An 18,778-nucleotide genomic window follows, 5' to 3' on the forward strand; every position below is an offset into this window, starting at 1 on the left:
TGGCCGGAGTACAAGTGATTCAATAAAGTATGCGCTACCTAAGCTAGAACCAATCCACCTTGAAGATTGCCAGAGGCACCTCGCTTGTTCAGACCTCATATCAAGAAAGACGCATTGGTGATGACGATCCTGCCATGCCATGCCATGCAATTCCAAAAGCAACCATCCAAGCACCCAGAACACACAACACCACTGTTGCACGCCCCCAGACCGGTGAAAGGACGAGTTCCGCGAAACCCAGCAATCAGTCAATCAACCAAGTACGAGGATAAAATTGTCTTGCTAGGAAAGGACACCAAGTGACGTTCCAGCTATTCACTACCAGGTGTGTCCACATCGCCATTGCCATCCGCAGCCATGGCCGCCATAGCCGCATTGGCAATATCGATATTGGTCGACGAAGCAGTATTCTCCTCTCCCATATCATCGACTTCAGGCAGCGCAGCACTGGCATGTCCTCCTCGTCCCAGTTCATACGCTTCTTCATCTTCATCATCAGCAATCATACGATGCTGTTTCCTCTTCCGTGGAGGTCTCGAAGCTACGGGCGCGGCGTCCTCATCCTCGTCCTCATTCATTGATCCACCACGACCGCCATCGTTGTAGTTAGTGGTGCCGGGCGTATCAGCTGGCGTGATGGCACCAGTGCCCGCAGTCGCAGCGATGGCAGCATCACCCTCGCTCTCGCTTTCGACAACGATCTCCGAACTCTTGAATTTACTTGTTTTCGCACCTTTGCCCTTTCGGTCCAATCTTCTCCTCTTGGAGCCTTTGGGCTGTCTCTCAGCAGTGTCGCTTCTAGGCGTGCGTGAGGGACTTTTCTCACTGCGTAGATCATTTCCGCTTCCATCGCCGTCGTTATCGATGAAGTCGTCCACATCGTCTCCGCCTTTTCTCTTCTTGCCTTTGCCACCAGTCTTCTTCTTGAGGTCTTTCCTCTTCACTCTCTCGCCAGTGGCCTCATCCTCCGTCCATTCAGCTGCCTCCCGTGCCGCCTGCTCTGCAACCTGCTGTTCCGTGATACGTTGCGTCATCTCGATCATTCTTCTCCTCTCCTCGCCTACACGCTTTTGTCTCTCCTCTTCCTCTTCCCTCCTTCTCCGTGCATCCTCTTCTCTTTGCCTCAACTCTTCCTCTCTTCTCCCTCGCGCAAGCGCCAATTTCTCCTGATTCCTGTCCTCATATTCCTTCTGCGCCCGTTCCGCCCTCTCCAGTTGCTTTCGCATCGTATTCTTGCCCATGGCTGCTCTTTGTTCTAAAGCCGACCTAGGATAAGGAGGCTGTTTCACCTTCGCAATCGTCTGGAAGGTCTGAATTGCATCCTCTAGACCAGCAGCTGCGTCTTGGACCTCCTCTATCGTCCTCTGTGTTTCAGGCAAACTGTTGATCAACTGCGCGATCTGAAACTGCACGAATGCAATGTTAAATTGTAAATGCACCATCTCCGGCTGAGCAGCAAGCGCTCGTTGTGAGTAAGACAGGGCCGTCGTCATCGCAGTGTAGGACTTATCAGCTTTACCCTTCAAGAGCCAAACTCGAGACAGACAAGCCAATATCTGTGCGTTCTCGGAATTCCGACCATCTTTCTTAAGGGCAATCTCGTAGTTTTCTATGCTGCGCTGGTATTGTCTTAACTCCGCATAGACATGGCCCAGATTAATGTGTACCGAGGCATCACGGATAGTGTCTCGTACGCGCGCGAAGATCTGTACAGCAGATGAATAGTCTTTCTTATCATCGACCAGGGCAATGGCGATGCCTTGTGCAGCATACGCGTTTCGAGGATCAAGCTGGAGCGCTTTGTCAAAGAACTCCACGGCTTTCTCGTACATCTTTCTCCGCTTGTCCTTCTCCACGTCGGTAGAGCGAGGCATGTCTCGGGCAGTCAAGAGATAAATATTCCCCATGCCGGTAAGTGAGTATTTATCGTGCTTGTCGTATCCTTGTAAGGTGTGTTTGTAGTGTCGCTGCTCTTGGTCTTCAGCTATATTGTTTGTGCGTCGCTTCGAGCGGTTAAGGTACCAGCCCATCAAAGCACGGACCTCGACGTTGGTATTGTCGGATTGGTAGAGTGAAGACATGCGTTTTGGCCCTTCGGAGGTGGGAGATTCACGAAGCGCAATGTATGTCAAGCGTGCAGAAGCATCCGTGTAATCAGGATGGCGGGCGAGAAGGCCTTCATAAACTTTCTGTGCCTCCGGGAGCAGAGAGAGCGATTCGTAGGTGCGAGCCAGGTTGTACGAGATAGTGGTGACCAAGGCATCAGTATCAGTGTTGTCCGCTTCTGTAGAGGGGTTATTTGGATCTGCATTTTCAGCTTCCTGCTTTTCAGTCGTCTTGACACAGGCGTTAAGAGCAATCTGGAAAGTTTCGAGTGCAGTATCATAGGACTCAGAGGCGTAATGGAAGCAAGCCATGTTGTTTAGAAGTTGTGGAGGAAGATGTTCGCGAAGCTGAGAGAGATACAGAGCAGCGTCGTCAGTCAATTGTGGCTTGTCGGCCTCATCAATCTTTTCCAACTGCAATTGTTCGACAAGTTGAAGACATTTCATACTTTCAATGGGCTGTGTCACTTCGTATAAACGAGCCAAATAGAGCAGCACAGACTCATCCGGCTTTGCCTTGATCTTCTCGTCGTTCCACGATTTCCTAACCACTTCTAGAAAATTGATGGCCTTCTTTGCCTCTGCAGATTTGTCTTCTTTTGTTGGAGAAGTTTGAGCCGCGAAAACTTCTTCGGCATACAGGCATCCGAGAAGGGTCATAGCCTCAAGACTTTTCGACGATTGCAGAAGCTTCTCAAGGCGAAATTTGGCGCCATCAAGATCCTGCATTTGAATTAATGCTTGGACAACACCAAACTTAGCCGGCAAGTAACCCTTATCTAACCCTCCTCTGGCCTGATCTGCTCGGTTATAGTAATCGTTTGCTTTCGAGTAGTCCTCCAGTTCATGCTCTTTTCTTGCTAACGTGAACCAGCCATCACTTGCTATAGCATTGACATCTGTTTGTTCGATTGCTTTCCTTGCCAAAGGCTCCACTGTCTGGTAGCGTGTGGTTAAAAGGAAGTAATTGGCAAATGTTGCGCAACTCAGAGGAAAATTCTTATCGATCTTGTATGCTTGCTGGGTGTATTCCGTCATGGCTTTTCTGTAAAGCGGACCAAACTGAGGATCGCTAGCGTTATACTTGGAACTTTCGCTCAGGTAGTAGATTCCAAGGAGGGCGTTCGCAACTTTAGATTTAGCATTCTATGCGACAAGGTCAGCTTCGACGGTGTGACAGATTGAAGGATGGTTACCAGTCCTAGAGATCTTTCCCACGATAGCTTTGCGTTTTCTTTGAAACCGAGCTGCCAAAGACAACAGCCGATCCCTATCCTAGGATCAGGATCTGTGAGACTCGGCATCTTTGAAAGCACTTCCTGATATGATTGCAACGAGTCTGCATATTTACCCTGTAAATATTGGACCCTTGCCCGCCCTAGGACAGCCATCATGTTTCTTCTGCCGGAGGACTTGAAAGCATCTTCGAAGCACTTAAGAGCTTGCCGCAACGATTCCGAGCGCTCTACGTCTCCAGTGCCAGGACCAGACTTTGAAGAGGACTGCAGCGAGGCTCGTAGCAATGATAGAACGCCTCGAGCAAGGTAAAGAGGAGGAAAGGCAGGGTTGAGCCGCGAGGCGTCATTGATAGCGGTAGTGGCCTCTCGTAGGAAGTGATCTTTTGTTTTCGCTTCTGACACGAGCTGACTCTCTGGTGGTACCCTGGGAGCGTGTCTGCTTTTCAGCAGGTAGAGCCAGCACAAGCAGCCCAGAAGACCAATCTTGTCCTTCGGGCCGCTTCTTCCTAGCGAAATCAGCCCTTTGTGGAGGATGTCGATGGCATGGTCATTCTGCTGTTGCTTTGCGTATGCCATAGCGATCGTGATCCATAGATTTTTCGCCGACTTTTCATTTTCCATGACTTGACATAGTTCGGTGGTATCGTCCAGCAACTCCTCCAGATTGACTTCGACTGCTTGGTCATCTTCACCAAAGACGGGGATATCGATCGCTGGTGGGATATCCGAGAACCGAGAGCTTTGTATCGATTGGTTATTTTGGACTGAGTCCTGCGACCAATTCGCCATACCATTTGTGAGGGGCGCCATGGCTTGTTGTTCGCAAGGACACCGTCGAAGAGTCTGATTTGGTAAGGAACTTGTGACGATGGATCAACTTCGTGGTGGTGGCTCCATGCAGAAGTGAATGTTAAGAAAGACAGTTCTGTCCTGGTATCCAATCAACATAGCAGAACGTGCAAGCTCAGAACATAAATGAGGTGCTTCAGAGCAGAAGACGCGCAGGTGCTGCCTTGCAACTTCGAAAACGCTCGGTCCAATTATGGTGGTGCTTTGCCAAGAGACTGCCTGACTAAGCCAGCACTGAACGAACGAAGCTCTTGAAAAGACAGGATTTAGGCTGGAGCCATCCAATAAAGAAAAAACAACGAACCAAACAAAGTGATGAAAACCCTCCAATCGCCTAAGCGAACAAGACTCTCATCGATCATCCTTCACCCCAGGTTTTTCATCGATCTTTATCACCAACTGCACGTGTGGCACTCCAGTCGTCGAAAGCTTGTCTACGAATTCCTTATTTATACAAGGTATCTCCCATCCTGCGCCAAAATAGCCAGAGCATGTCTGCTGCCTGCCCAGTCAATAGAGTCGAACGGTCATTTCGATAGCGGCAAAAGTATGACCTGAGAAAATTTGGTGATGACATTCACAACAAGAGCTACTGTCGCGAGTACCACAAATATCTGGCCAGCTTCGTACCACTTCACCAGCCTGACTTCGGTATCAATAAAACCTTTAGTCTTTTCGGCAGTTGCAGCACCATCAGCAGGAAATCGCCCGCTCTCTTTGAAGTATTCGAGAAGTTGGTCCTTCTCTTCCCAACGTTGCTTTAGCCACTTCTCAAACTCTGTAGCATTATCGAGAGGGATACTTGCAATGGGGAAACGTCGCCAGTACATGTTGACAGACTTCGGAGGCCGGCCTTGGAAAAATGTCGACCTAAGAGTGAAATAGTCTTGCGCATATCCACCCTTTCTATCTCCACGTCAACAATGGCTTTCAAAGGTGCGATGTTTCAACTTACGGGACGCCCTCATACGCTACTGTACAGTCATAGAGCCAATCAACTGATCCTCTGAGCTGCTGCAAACAAAAATAGAGGCCAGTGCTTCGAGGCAACAGCTGGTGCTGCATGTCTGGAACAGCTTGTTTGGCAGCCCATGCCTTGCTGCCTTTCCTTGTGTTGGCTGACAAATTGGTGCCTTCAGGGAAGATCAGCAACCACATCGGATCGAGGGTGTGCAGCCCAGACAATGGACCCGAATGTCGACCTTTCAACTTCTCCAGTCGATGCCGCAAGCGCGGCATGTCCGACTGCCATTTTCGAGCCATGAAAACGAACCCATAAAACATCATGCCTGGACCAATGACCGGAACGTATTTCAGGGCCTCTTTCAGGATGATATAGATGTGTCCATGCATCCTGCCGGTATATGCTATCCACCATAAATAGAGCCAATCAGTATAGAGTTGATGGTTGGCTATCATAATCAAACGCTCTGGAAAAGTCGTCTCCAGACGTCCATCACTTGTCTGCTTGAGCTGTCCTTGCATGCTTGCATCACCGCTCACATGTATTAATGTCGGGCTGAAGCACTGTGTGAGAGTTGTGATCGCCAGACCAAAAGATTGCTTTGTTAGAGCCATGTAGGCATAGTAATAGTCCTTGTTGAAGAAGTAAAGCGGCGAGCCAATTAGCTGGGTGACGTGTATACAAACGGCGCAATAGATTGACCAGTCTGCAAATAGAAGCATGCGCAGTATCTGGACGAAACCTCCATGCTTCACCTTCCCCGCTGGATGTGGTTCTTGCGATATGCCTGTAACACCATTGCTGAGATGAGACAGTGGCTCTGGTATCCCGTGTGAATTTCGTATCCTGAGCCCTTGGCTGTCCATGTCATTAGAACTAGTTGACATCTTCCAAATTTGGCAGAAAGGTAAGGCGAACAGGATGGAGGATGTGTGAGGGGGAAGCGTTGATTGAATGTGATTAGCAATTGACTGGAGGGCTGGAGCACGCCAGATCCATGGATCGTGGGTGCGGAAGAGGAAATAGACCGAGCAAGTGATGCGGTGGCATCTCTGGCGCACTGGGCAGCGTGATGCTTGAGTCAGGCAGAAGGATCGTATTGCTACTGTAGCTAGGTCCCATGAAGGCCACTCGAAGATCGCAGGCAGTGAAGAATCCTTGCAAGTGCAGTGTGTAACAGAATATGTACTGCTACTTAGTTCGTAGTATGGTCATACAAGGCTGGTCTGTGCACACCGCCACTGGAGGCTTCCCAGGTTCCCAGCCCAAGTCCTATGCATCCCAAGGTTGTTGGAGTCTGTTCTTCACCATGCTTACCGGACAGAACAACTGATATCGGATTTTAGGTCTACCGTCCTCTGTTGTAGACGCGACAGTCCTGGGTGGCTTCATTACCCTTGCTTCGTATTTGCATATTGATGTAGAGAATGAGCTCTGATCTCCGGTTGCTGCAAAGCATCTTGAATCCATGTGCCCGTCATCCTTTTCCAACTTTGCTGTCTGCCTTTCAAGTTCCACAGTCAAATGCATGCAAGAGCAAACGAAGCTTCACTTCGACCGTCCGCAGAAGAAACATTAGACCAGTATGGGATCTGCCTCAACGTGTCACTCCCTCTTATCATGGTAGGCAATATCAACATAATTGATCGACGGATTCAGTTCAGGATGCCCCGGCTAACCACGCAAAGCATGAATAGAGTCTGAAAGGACTGAACTGTTTTCTCTGAAATGGCCTTCCCCACCACGGAACATCCTGCTCGTGAAAAAGGAATGTTCTTCAGAGGCTGCCAACTCACTCAAAGAGTTTGCCTGGTAGGAGTCCCGTGGCAACTTAGCCCCTCGCTCTTTTGCATCAAGGAATTCACTGATGCTTCCATCAGTCATCTGCACAATGCTTATCCTTCTGTCAGCATTCTTCTAGAGCCTCACACTGCCCATGAGATTCATGGCGACTTGCCGTTTCCGACATATTCTGGTGAGATTAGCATGTGGTCCCCTCAAATTTTCCATGATAAAGTCGACCTTGTGGTCACTCTAGGTGGTGATGGGACCATTCTTCGTGCATCATCGCTTTTTGCTTCTTCCGACAATGTCCCCCCAATGTTGTCCTTCAGTATGGGCACACTTGGGTTCTTGAGCGAATGGAAATTCCCCGAGTACAAAAGGGCTTTTCGGGAAGTGTACATGTCAGGCGCTGGTGTTGAAGCTCGGAATGTAGCACTTGATGATTCCATGTCAGCCCCAGCAGGCCCTGCTGACAACGCTGGACCTACTGGGTGGTCTTCAATCCGAGGAAAGTCGATGGGTCCCTCTCGCGCGGCGAAAGTGTTGATGCGAAACCGGCTAAAGGTGGGAGTGTTTGCCGCTGATGGTACACCGTTAACCTCCGCTGGTGCCGCAACCCCTTCTTCAATTAGCTTGCATGCCATGAATGACGTTATCATCCATCGTGGGAGGGACCCTCATCTGGCGGTGGTTGAGGTCTTCGTAGGAGGACGATTTCTAACAGAGGCTGTGGCGGATGGGATGATTGTTTCAACTCCCACGGGTAGCACGGCATATAGTCTGAGCAGTGGCGGAAGCATCATTCATCCACTCGTTTCATCAATCCTGCTGACCCCCATCTGCCCTCGAAGCTTGAGCTTTCGGCCCTTGGTACTACCAGCGGGGACACCCATCACTTTGAAGCTGAGTGACAAGAATCGAGGTCGAGAAGTCGAAGTTAGCCTTGATGGAGTTAGACGGAAAGAAAGCATGAGCGTTGGTATGGAAGTTCGTGTTACAGGAGAAGAACTCAAGCGGGCTGGAAGCCGCATATATAGTGGTGTTCCGTGTGTTATGAGACGAGGCGGTGCAGCAGGAGAAGGAGACGATGGATGGGTGGGAGGTCTGAACGGTTTGTTGAAATTCAACTACCCCTTCGGCGAAGAGTCGTGATACTCGCCATCAGACATTGGCCAAAAGACAAGAGGTTCAGCTCTCGATTTGCACCGGGAACCTGACTGGCTCCAGAACAGTGGGCTATCTGGGCAGAATTTTCGTGGTCATCACAGAATGTTGCCCGCTAGATTTGCTGCCATGTGTTACTGTGTTGAGTAATTCCAAGCACCTTGCTTGCGGTGTTTGGCTCTGCTGTTGTGCTGTCCCTGCGGTCAGCAACCTCAACACCAAATGAGTTTCATTTCTCTTTTACTCACCAGCACGTCGACTTACACAAGGCAATCCTCTACAATCGGCGCAATTCCTACTGATCCGCATTCACCCTACGCCCTCCGATATTTCTCATCCCTCGCGGCACGAAAACAACTCGCTTATGGTGAGCAACAGCCACCTCTAGAGAGTCCACTCAGCCAGAAACCAGCATTTTTGGAACCATAGGTCACTGATAACCAGCACTTTGTCCTTGCTTGTTCGCCGGTGTTACAGCATATTGTATCACTATTCTTCGTATGCTCAACTGGTTGAGGACAAAGCGAATTCGCCAAACCGATCTTCCCCTATACCTGTGACACAGATTGTCTGGGCTTCCTTCTTTCCTTTCTGTGTGTGCTGCAAGAAATCTGCACAATGCCAAAGCGAAAGGCAAGCTTCAGCAACCAAGACAGCAACGACACCTATGGTACGAAACGTCAGGCAAGAGGTACAAGCTCCCAGCCCACAAGCTCGCAATCCACCAAAAGATCTTCATTGTCTGGCCAGCCTTTGTTAAAGCTAAGCACAACCCCTTTAGAAGGCGACGAAGACATTGTAAGCAGTACCTCCACCAGTCCATTTCTGACACCAACAACAACAAATGATGTCCGTCAACCGCCCACTCTGCAGCAACAATCTGCTCAAGGTGTAGGGATCTCGCGTAATATTGCAGCAAGAGCTTTTTCTCCCAACCCAACCACGGACAGATTTGCAGATCCTTCATCAGCTTACTCTGCTCTGAGTGCCCCTTATCCAGGATACACCTTTGCGGCCTCAGGTATACTGCCAAGTAATTCTGCGAACAACGCTGGGGCAGAGGGAAGTGCTCCACAGATGACATGTAAGCATTTTCTATTGACATAACCTAACCTTTTTGCTAACATTTCCTAAAGATCAAACCTATCAAACCCTTCTAAGAAACCTTGGCCACGTCAAGGGAACACCCGGCCCAGCTAGAAACACACCCGGACATGTCAATCTTCCAGGAAACAACCTAGGTAGATTTCTTATTCCGTGAAGCCCCTTTTGAGCACACTAACCAGCTACTTGCAGGACCCCGCTTCGACAGGAAAACAGATTTCAGAATGGATCAAGCTGAGTGGTCAGTCGATAACCTACCTGACATACTATACGTTTTTGAGTCACCAGACGACTATTATCACGCAAACATGCTGAGGGAGCCTCCACTCAAGCCCTACACTGTTCATGGTGTGACAGTACGTGATATACCAATTCTGCCAGACCGTATTTCTCCCGATCCTGAGGGCTGGCTCTATGAGTGTTGGTGTCGATTTGATCCTCGCATCAACTATAAGCGGGATATTGAGCCAAGGATCTGTCCAGATCAGCGCCCTGATTATCCAACCAGATTCTCGCAGTCCCGCCTTCGATTCCGGCAGGATTGCCATTTGTTGGCGTGGGCAGTCAAGGGGAAACACTATGACAAAGATAGGAATACAATCATAAATGTTGCAACGAATAATGATGTTGATGTCATGGCAACAAACTCAACCAGAGGCCTGACATGGGGCTTGGCCGATCCCACGAAAGGCAAGGATAGCAGACGTATTCCTATTCCAGATCCAATACGACCAAAGAACACTCGGGATACCGGTCCACCTATGAGGGGTGTTCTCTCTGCCTCAGAAAGCAATAGAATTATCCACAAAGGAGTAGCAGCACCGCGGGCCCCTGAGCACCATCCAGTGGCAAGGACAGCTGCTCCAAAGGTGCGGCCAAGATATAAAGCCAGTGTACAGCAGCCGGCAAGAGTCACCTTGGGCAAGGAAATGTCTGACACCGATGCTCAAGCTCAGAAGAGCGCAACATCGGTCAGGGAGACGCCCCCCGTCATAGTAGAGGTAAGGGAACCGGGTCTCCTTCACTGTGACTCAAATATGGACTTTCTCAATAAAGATAAGTTTGCTGATCCAACCTCGCAGCAAGTAAAATCTACGCCCGTCCGGCCCACAGAATACAACTTTGAACAGAAAGCCAAGATTCTTCACCAAGCAGCCAACGAAGCAGTCATGAACCACGTCGGCTTACCAAGCCAGGCGACCACCATAACAACAAACAAGCTAGTCGAAGACTTCTACCAGCGAGACAACATCCAACTATTGGACACGACTGGGAATGAGTGGGAGAGCACCAGGTTGGACTATATCGAATTTTATGGTCGGGTGGATTACAACCCAATACACTTTCACGAGTACTTTCCTCGACTAATGGAGGCTGTCAAAGGGTACATTTGGACCATGCTTAAGAGGTCATCGAAAACGTCACGCAAGACATCCTGGCCGGATAGCCGCATGCCTGAGGAACGGGAATTGTATGAGAAAGTGTGGAATTTTGAGAGACGGAGGTGGAATTGGTATGCGAGGTTTGGCTCAGGGATAGAGCGGTTCTGAGAGTATGAGATAAGGATTGGTTGTGTGGGCTTTTGGTCAGCTGTGAATTGTTAAAGCATGACCTGATCAAGAGATGTGCATTTGTGTTTTTAGTAATGCGGGCGTTTGGTTTGTACAGGGTGTTCTGGCCTGCACTCTTTGAGATACCCAATACAAAAGAGCTTGGGTAGATGGAGGTTGGCTACGAAATCGTCAATAAGAGAATTTTTTCGCAGCAGCAGCATGGATTTAATTTGGCAATGCTAATCATGGCTACTCCCGGAACACCAGATGATTCATAGTGTTTCTTTTATTTTCATTCCTTTGACATGCAGATCTCTACTCGACTTCAAATTGCCCTCTACTACGAGAGGGGCCTGAAGTAATGTTACTACGTAGTACGTAGTCTGGCATTAAGAGCAACTAGTTCTTATTACGACAACCTAGACATCTACCTTTTTCAGGCATAGCTGTTCTGTACAGAGAGGGTTTACAAGTAAAGATACTAGCGTTGAGCTAATATTATGTAGTACTTCAGGCCCCCCCTAGTAGGCCTTACAAAACCTGCTCACTTTCTCTTTTCTGATTCTTTGTCCACAATTCCAGTATACTTAAATAGGGCAGACCGCCCACCAATGGTCCTGATGCTGTATAAAGAGTAAATGTAAATGTGTGAGTTGATAGTCTGTTGCATGGCAAGTGACCATAATACTACAGAAACGAAAGGCACACTAAGATACAGCGTAGAATTGAGTATGGGCTCTGTTGATCATTTGATCCAAACCGGGGATGGGCCACATCCGTATCTCCATTAAGTTAAGATGACAATCAAAAAGCCTCACAGTCTCTTTTATGTCGCTCAGCATGGTCACACTACATATTGGCATGCCGATTGGTCAGAAGTTGTGACCTGAATATTGCGTGACGGTTTTCACATTGACGGCCAATCCTATTGAGACGGGATCATCCCAACCTGCTCTCCTGAAAACGATGTTGGTGGAATGTGGCTTGCTCCGTCAACGTCAGCTCCGCTCTACTAATGCATTCTCCATGTCCTCCTGCACTTTTCTTGTTTCATCTCACTTTCATTCAGCCTTCGACAATGAGATCACTGATGCAATTACTTGTTTTCTGGTCACTAGGCGATTGATGTTTCATTGAAGCTCATCAGCATTAGGAGCTGCTTAGCGATGTGACCCTGAAGAAGCACGGAATCAAGCAAATACACCCAAGGCATCAAGATTTGAGTACTAGTCTCTATGGGTACGTTGTAGCGACGACGAGTGAAACCTAACATAAAGATCTACGCTCGGCAGGACCCCGTCATGAGAATGATATTATTGAGATCTTGAGGCAAGCGAGTGCCTCTGGTGAATACATGGCTCCTGAGTTCTCGACTAGATTCAGTAAACGACGCTGAAGGAAATAATTGGTCACAAAACATTGGAAGCTGAAACTGTGTCGAAGAAATATCTGACACCACGAACCCACAATATATCATCTATTAACGTCGAGTACTTAAGATCTACCACACCTTGTCAAGACCATGCAAAAGATGAAGAAGTTGTACATACCTAACGGTCTGATGAGTGCGAAGGGTGGTGATTGGCAAAGTATTCATTGCTACTCTTTCCTGTTACGGGTAGGGCAGTATACGGACTTTCTTGCCAAAACCTGAGAGAAGCAGGACCTGAGGCAGGGCCGGTACGAAAGTCAGCCCGGAAGTTTCGTGTTTTTCGTTCAAGGATGGAGATTGAGGGCATTGCTGGATATGAAAACGAACAGAAAAGCGACATAAGGCAACAGCTTATCAGCATGAAGGAGATAGCAGGAGGAGGCTCCCAAGATAATCAGAGCTAACACGAATAGGGGGCTTGTATCGACTGGTGCCAGACCATGGTCCAACAAGAGGTCGCTTCCCACCATGATTCGGATTATTCCACAAGTAGTCATGAGTCAAGCCCATTCCATCTCGTGGTGAGATGCCCACTTTGCAGGACGATGTTGTCGACTATAACTGCAGCTTGCCAGGTTTACAGTCCTTACGAGAGCTCAGGACCACGAACTCAACTGGGAGCACAACTCTCATGCCAAGACTTCTGGAAGCTGTACAGCTGCGGTGAGTGGCTCCACTTTACTAGGCTGGCATCATGCTGCTGGTCGACTTCTTCAGGGCAAACCCAGATAGCTACTTCGGCATCTCAGGATATCAAGTGCTGGCTCACCATTACAGCTCAGAGGTAACAAATTAACCGTGGAAGACTCTAACCTCCTTTCCAAGGCAAGCGACAAAGTTTATTCAAGTCGGATGCAAATTCACTGCTGTCATGTGTTATCAAATGTCGCCTTTTTGTTCGCTTTCCTGCCTTTTTCTGCTTCATCTTTTGCACCCTGGCAGACTGCGCGCTTTGCCTTACAAGGCAGGATTTATTGCCTGACAAGTGACTTCGTACAAACACAGCCTGTTGACGAAAGTATAGCCAGCATTTGCTACTCTATGAATACGGATACAGGACTTTTGTTGCAATGCTTCGACTTCTGCACGCATTGGCTCGGACTACACGGGACGGCCGAAATTTGCGTGGTCATCCGTTCTTGGCCTTTGGTCCACAGAAAATAAGGCAACCACTACATCTTCTTGTGATACTTGCTCCCCTACGCGGACGTTACAATACGAATGTTGCAGCGAGCTGTGGATATTGTGCTTAGACACGATTATCTCAACGGCCAAACTTTCCCCACATCTTCGTATGTGTCCCTGTTAACAGCTGATCTGGGTAGGGTGGACTTGTGTAAGGACTCTTGTGTCATTTGGTTGCGATTACCTCTCTAGGAGCTGCCCATGGAAACTACCATCTACTTTTGCCGACGACACGCAAGGACGACGTCCTCGACCAGGTCAGATCACTCTATTCCGGCTTGTTGCCACCGGTCCTGCCCCTATGACTGGAGTTGGCTTGAGCGAGATACCCATGCGATTATGGCAGGCAGGTCGACCCCGATTGTTATGCTACAAGTGGTTTCAGTACTTTTGTTGAGGGTACTTTTGATGCCTGGGTACTTTTGGCGCTTGCGTGGTCCTCTCACGCTCCCATGTCCATTGATCGTCCAGGTTCCGGAATATCGCATTACTGCTCGTGCTGCGACTCGTCCTACCACGGTATGTATTCTTGTTTAAAGTTGGCAGTTTGTCATTCAGATAAATGGGACGACACCCTTCTGCTCTCCCTTCCAATCTTGCAGATTTATCCTAAACACGTTCTCTTGCCGGACACATATCCCAGTTACTTCCTCAGAATGCCCTCCGCAACACATTGGAAATGTCACCACTGTCACCAAGTCTTTATTATCACTGGCTATGTGGAGTGCACCCTTTGTCACCATCGCAAATGTGATTTATGCACCTATTTTACAGTACGAGCACGATCAAGCAACCATTATGCCATCTCTTCCTCATCGTGCGGAACTCCTACATCGCATTACAGCCATGGCTTGTACTCAGACTCGAGTACCGCATCTCAGAGTCCGCTGTACCGTAACACCTCTTCCCAACTCGCCAACACATATACAGGGACAGCCTCGGCTCCAAGATCGTCTGTGGGCACCGATATCTACTCCTGCTGTCAATGCACATCGGCAGGACCGCAAGTCTGGCAGCATAATAGGCTGTGCTCCGAATGTCGCCATGAGGCCTGTCGCAACTGCTACTGGTCTAAAGGAGTAGCGACGAGTATTCAACAACATAGAATCGTCTGAAGGGTACTAGAGCATTAACTCGTCCTGATCACAACTTACTGACTAGAGCTTAGGAGCTTTCACTCATAGCCCTATAGTGGAGATTCGATACATGGTGCACAAGGGTGTTGAATTGGTCTTGGTTGGGGGCAATGCTCTGCAAGGTATACACCACTGATTGTCATGATCCGTTGTCCTTCCGCGGATTTACTTACCCTGCAGAAGGGCAGTGAGTGTTGAGAGCCATTGGTGCAACCTTGGTGGGAGATGTCAGGCCTTGCTGGCGGAGCAAATACGCTAAGCAAATTTCATGAGTTGTTCTGCGGGTGTTAAGTATGCCTTAGGCTTTGGCCCTTCACAATTTCACAATACCAGTCCGCCATATCATCTATTTCCGAACTTATTCTTGCTCGAGACAATGCTTTCATCCCCAGCTTTCTACTTTTCTGCTTTATTTGGGTCCTCTTTCCCTAGATTGTTTGTACAAGTTGAAGGCTGCTACGTATCGCCAAGCCAGTGCCTGAGGCGAAGATAAGGCAACCACTGCCAGCCTAGATGAGACAACAAGGCAGCTCCAAATTGCTGAAACAAAAATATCTAAAATACCTCAAACTCATCCTGTGAATCTCTCCAAGATCACGAGATTGCGTTGTTGCAATATATGATTTCCACCGCTCATTACAGGCTTGTCCACCAAGCATCGGGTACGTTCGGACGCTCGAAGGAGATCCTCCAACAACAATGTGGCTGTGGGCAGAAGGCATCTAGTATCCACAACACTAGATTCCGAACAGTCATTTCTCGCTTCACTGGCTCTGCCTGGCCACGAACTAAGTGTCAAATCTGCTCCGCCGCCCTCGAATGGGCAATGTTTGGGGCTGTGACTTGCTGTCCGTCTTGATTGTCTACATCATGATGTTTGCAGAAGATGTACTTGTACCTGTCCCTGTTCATACTATAGGAAAGGTACCGGGTGGCATAATCCTTTTCTTGCCCCAAGCTCCTGCTTGAGAGTGAATCTTGATGACGCTGGATGGAGCAATCTTAATCCAGATGGGATGCCCTATCATCAAATGCTCTCTTCACACAGCAGTGACGCTTGCGGACTTATGGCCGTGTCCGAGACTGACTTCCGAAACCATTTTTCGTTGACAATGTCTCTGTAATTTTATTATTATCAACTTTTTAGTTGCCTTCTGCCTCGTTCATAGTGAGGATGTCCTTTTTGGAGCTACCGTGGTTTTCTCTCCTGTCTCAGGCATTCAATGTGGTTTCTGGCCGGGGTCTTATGAAGCTTCAAAAGGAGATCGAAATCCGCCATGAACCATCTTCTCCTTTCCAAATCAGAAACACTCATCACCCTCTAGCCTTCAATTTGCTCCACCTCTCCGACTTCAGCCATACCTACAGAAAGCTCTATCAACTCTGCAAGATTGCAATCTGAAAAGGAATTTCCCTTTTCCAGCATGTCTCCTGAGAGCGCCATGTCATCTCCAGAAATGCCGGATCCTCTCCCTTCGCCATCAGATACATGTCCCCGTCGGTTTTCGGTCAATCAAGCGACGTGTGGTGAACCTATAAGCAGGGGCAGAGAAACAATCTACTACTATTGTTGTAGCTGTGGCCACGGCCCACAGGTGCATGTTATGAATCCACAGTGCAGCTATTGCTCCCATCGTTCCTGTCCATCTTGCACATACGAGAAGTGGTAGTCAAAACGCACTACGCTGTGAGCTATTCATAACACTTTGTCGCTCATCTTTGATCTCTCTGACAATGATACAGGCGACATTCGATGCCATCTTCTTACCGCCTTCTTTCCTGCACTCTCCGCCTCTCAGCATAGCCCTTAGACGCACATGAGATTGGTCCAGGCAATGTTCTCAGTTGGTTGAATTTATCTCCGGCGATTCACTTTCGGCGTTTTTTTCAATGATTAGTTAGTGGTAAGCGCTGTTTTGGAGACGAAAGATCTCGCCTTTTCCTAACATAACCTCTCGGCTGCTTCATGTGTATGATTATGGATGAGAGGTTTCTATGTCTTCTGCATGGCCGATACTTCTAAGAGGTATGGAAAAGTTGGGAGGGGGTTGTCGTCATTTCTGAACTAGAGTAGGCGCATATATTTTGTTCATTTCCTACTGGGACAATTGTCTCACTCTGTCGCTAAATGAAATCATGCAAAGATGTTCATCCTGTCTGCAATTTACCACATCTCCATTGGGCGCAAGAAATTGGAGTACTGCGCCTCCATGAGACGTAGCACGGACAACGAAGGGACAAGGGCATCCTCGTTGTAATATGCTTCTGAAGACTTCGAAGGTATGTTGAGGGATGATTTAGCCCGAGAGAGCCTAGTCTGTACTAGTTACAGGACAGAGATCTTTTGTGTTACATCAACGAATCGGCGGCGTCAATGCTACGCTACTACATACACTCTTCCGCCAACTGCCAACTGCCAGCTACCCCCTAGTACGTTAATATGATGGCTGCCTGTGCCAGGCTGAAAACTGGAGCTGTCAACCTTGCCTCAGACATCTGCAGACCTTTCGTGATGTTTGTCACATGCTATGGCATTATTGTTGTGATATTGACTACGATAGCACTGAATTGCAGCTGCGATCGTCGACAAGGTTAGTCGACACGAAATGCAGGTACAGATCCGGCATCGAGCTCCCAAGCAGAGGACGAGGGCGCGTCTCACTACTCGACTGTCAAGAGCCACCTGATACGTTTTCCGGAAGATGTCGATGCAAAGGTGCTGAGGCCGAAAATTCACAATAGTACCCATGGGCACTGCCTCTGTCTGCCTTCTTGCATTGAGAGTTACTCCCGAAAGCCTGCCTCATCCTAGCCTCCTGAATTTCAACGATTTTGAGATGACTGAGGGTAAGTTGCTTAGATTAAAGGCTGGCCTTAAGAATACCAGCTAGGTCAGGCCTTCCCCCATTAATTTGAATGTTATAACCCCGGCTCGGCCAGCTCCGAACCAAACCCAACAATAATGACAGGGATTGTGTGTTAAGACAAGCTGGCAAAGCTTGTTGCATTCTGTCTAGTATTGGCAGGAGTTGCTAAAGCTCCAAATGCGGTGGCAGCTACACGTGCTACGATGCATGGCCTTCGAAGCCGAAGGGGCAGTAAACTGGCAGTACTACTAGTACGTAAGGAATGTGGCATGACGTATTGCCAAGGGAAAGTAATTTTGATCTTGGGGTCTAGTTTACTGTGACTTCAAAGTTACTCCAACAAATGACCAGATCTCCATCTATGTATATCCGATATTGTCTCCTTTACCATGTCTTTCTGCCTAGCCATAATCACCAGCAAAACCCGGACGTCAAAGTGAGCATATGTTGATGCGCAGTTCGGGCACCAATTCTTAGGGCAAAGCGGGTTTCACGGATAGAAGGGCAGTGCTTTGCACAGAGCTCCTTTCATTTCACCACCACTTTGTCTCACCGTTCCGGCGAGACGATTTGCTATCATGTGTTGACTGTTGCTACCTCAGTCCTCAGCCCTCAGCCCACCTCTCCACCTTCTCCAGGCAAGCTACCAGCAAGCTGAAAAACCACTGTTGCTGTCTTCTGGATCTCATCGATAAGTCGTACAACCAACAAAAATGGTCTGATTACTGTCTCTTCCTGAGTCCCTCCATTGTTTCACCCGTCAGTTGATCCTCAGTACATCAGAGTAGTTCGTCCAGGCCATGGATGCAGATCCTTAGCGGACAATCTGTCAAGTCGCTCGTACGATGCACGGCTGCCTCGGGTGGGATCCTGAAGTTTAAATGACTTCGGCCATTTTCGATCTTGCATATGCATATGTACGATTGACTCATCACAGTGGGTACTCATGCTCTGCATCGCTGATCTCAACTCAGCCTGAGCCTTCCGTTGCTTCCTTCCCATTCGCTTTCGTCGGTGTTTTGCATTCTTGCTACTTACTTTCCCTTAGATTCCTTCTGTTGGGCTCACCGCCTCCCGTCAGCAGTCTTGGCCTCTGCGATCAGTCGATGTTGCTCTACCTCCCACTCTACTATTCGCTCTTTCCTCCTTTTCATCGCCTCCCTGGGGGTCACATGCCTGACCCCTTTCGCAAAGATATCACCTCTAATGAAAGGGCCATCAACAGGGTTCTTGATACGAAAACCACGGCTGCTTTGACTAGAAGGCGTTAGATGACACTCTGAAGTTGGTCCATTCAGCTCTTGCTCCATAAAATAGCACGTCGCGTGGATTGGGGCTTTCAGGAGCCACAACAAGCCGTGGGCGGTGCCCGGACGCCCCTCAGGAGGCAAAGACG

General features: G+C 48.7%; 4 protein-coding genes across 4 annotated transcripts; 2 read left to right on the plus strand and 2 right to left on the minus strand.

Annotated features, from left to right (window-relative positions):
- Nucleotides 1–311: 311 nt before the first annotated feature.
- On the minus strand, nucleotides 312–4,153 carry EPUS_06551 (uncharacterized protein; the record flags this gene model as incomplete). The annotated part of the gene is made up of 2 exons (XM_007803070.1): nucleotides 312–3,251; nucleotides 3,302–4,153. 2 exons carry the CDS (start codon nucleotides 4,151–4,153, stop codon nucleotides 312–314), a joined length of 3,792 nt encoding a protein of 1,263 aa, XP_007801261.1.
- A 566-nt stretch (nucleotides 4,154–4,719) lies between these two features.
- Nucleotides 4,720–5,545, minus strand: EPUS_06552 (uncharacterized protein; the record flags this gene model as incomplete). Its single annotated transcript, XM_007803071.1, has 2 exons — nucleotides 4,720–5,098; nucleotides 5,148–5,545. The coding sequence occupies 2 exons, from the start codon at nucleotides 5,543–5,545 to the stop codon at nucleotides 4,720–4,722; spliced, it is 777 nt and encodes a 258-aa protein (XP_007801262.1).
- Nucleotides 5,546–6,884: 1,339 nt separating this feature from the next.
- Nucleotides 6,885–8,093, plus strand: EPUS_06553 (uncharacterized protein; the record flags this gene model as incomplete). Its single annotated transcript, XM_007803072.1, has 1 exon — nucleotides 6,885–8,093. The coding sequence occupies one exon, from the start codon at nucleotides 6,885–6,887 to the stop codon at nucleotides 8,091–8,093; it is 1,209 nt and encodes a 402-aa protein (XP_007801263.1).
- Nucleotides 8,094–8,723: 630 nt separating this feature from the next.
- On the plus strand, nucleotides 8,724–10,759 carry EPUS_06554 (uncharacterized protein; the record flags this gene model as incomplete). Its single annotated transcript, XM_007803073.1, has 3 exons — nucleotides 8,724–9,189; nucleotides 9,242–9,346; nucleotides 9,402–10,759. The coding sequence occupies 3 exons, from the start codon at nucleotides 8,724–8,726 to the stop codon at nucleotides 10,757–10,759; spliced, it is 1,929 nt and encodes a 642-aa protein (XP_007801264.1).
- Nucleotides 10,760–18,778: the final 8,019 nt, after the last annotated feature.

The sequence above is a fragment of the Endocarpon pusillum genome (genome assembly GCF_000464535.1).
Source record: "Endocarpon pusillum Z07020 unplaced genomic scaffold scaffold1962, whole genome shotgun sequence".
Taxonomy (NCBI): domain Eukaryota; kingdom Fungi; phylum Ascomycota; class Eurotiomycetes; order Verrucariales; family Verrucariaceae; genus Endocarpon; species Endocarpon pusillum.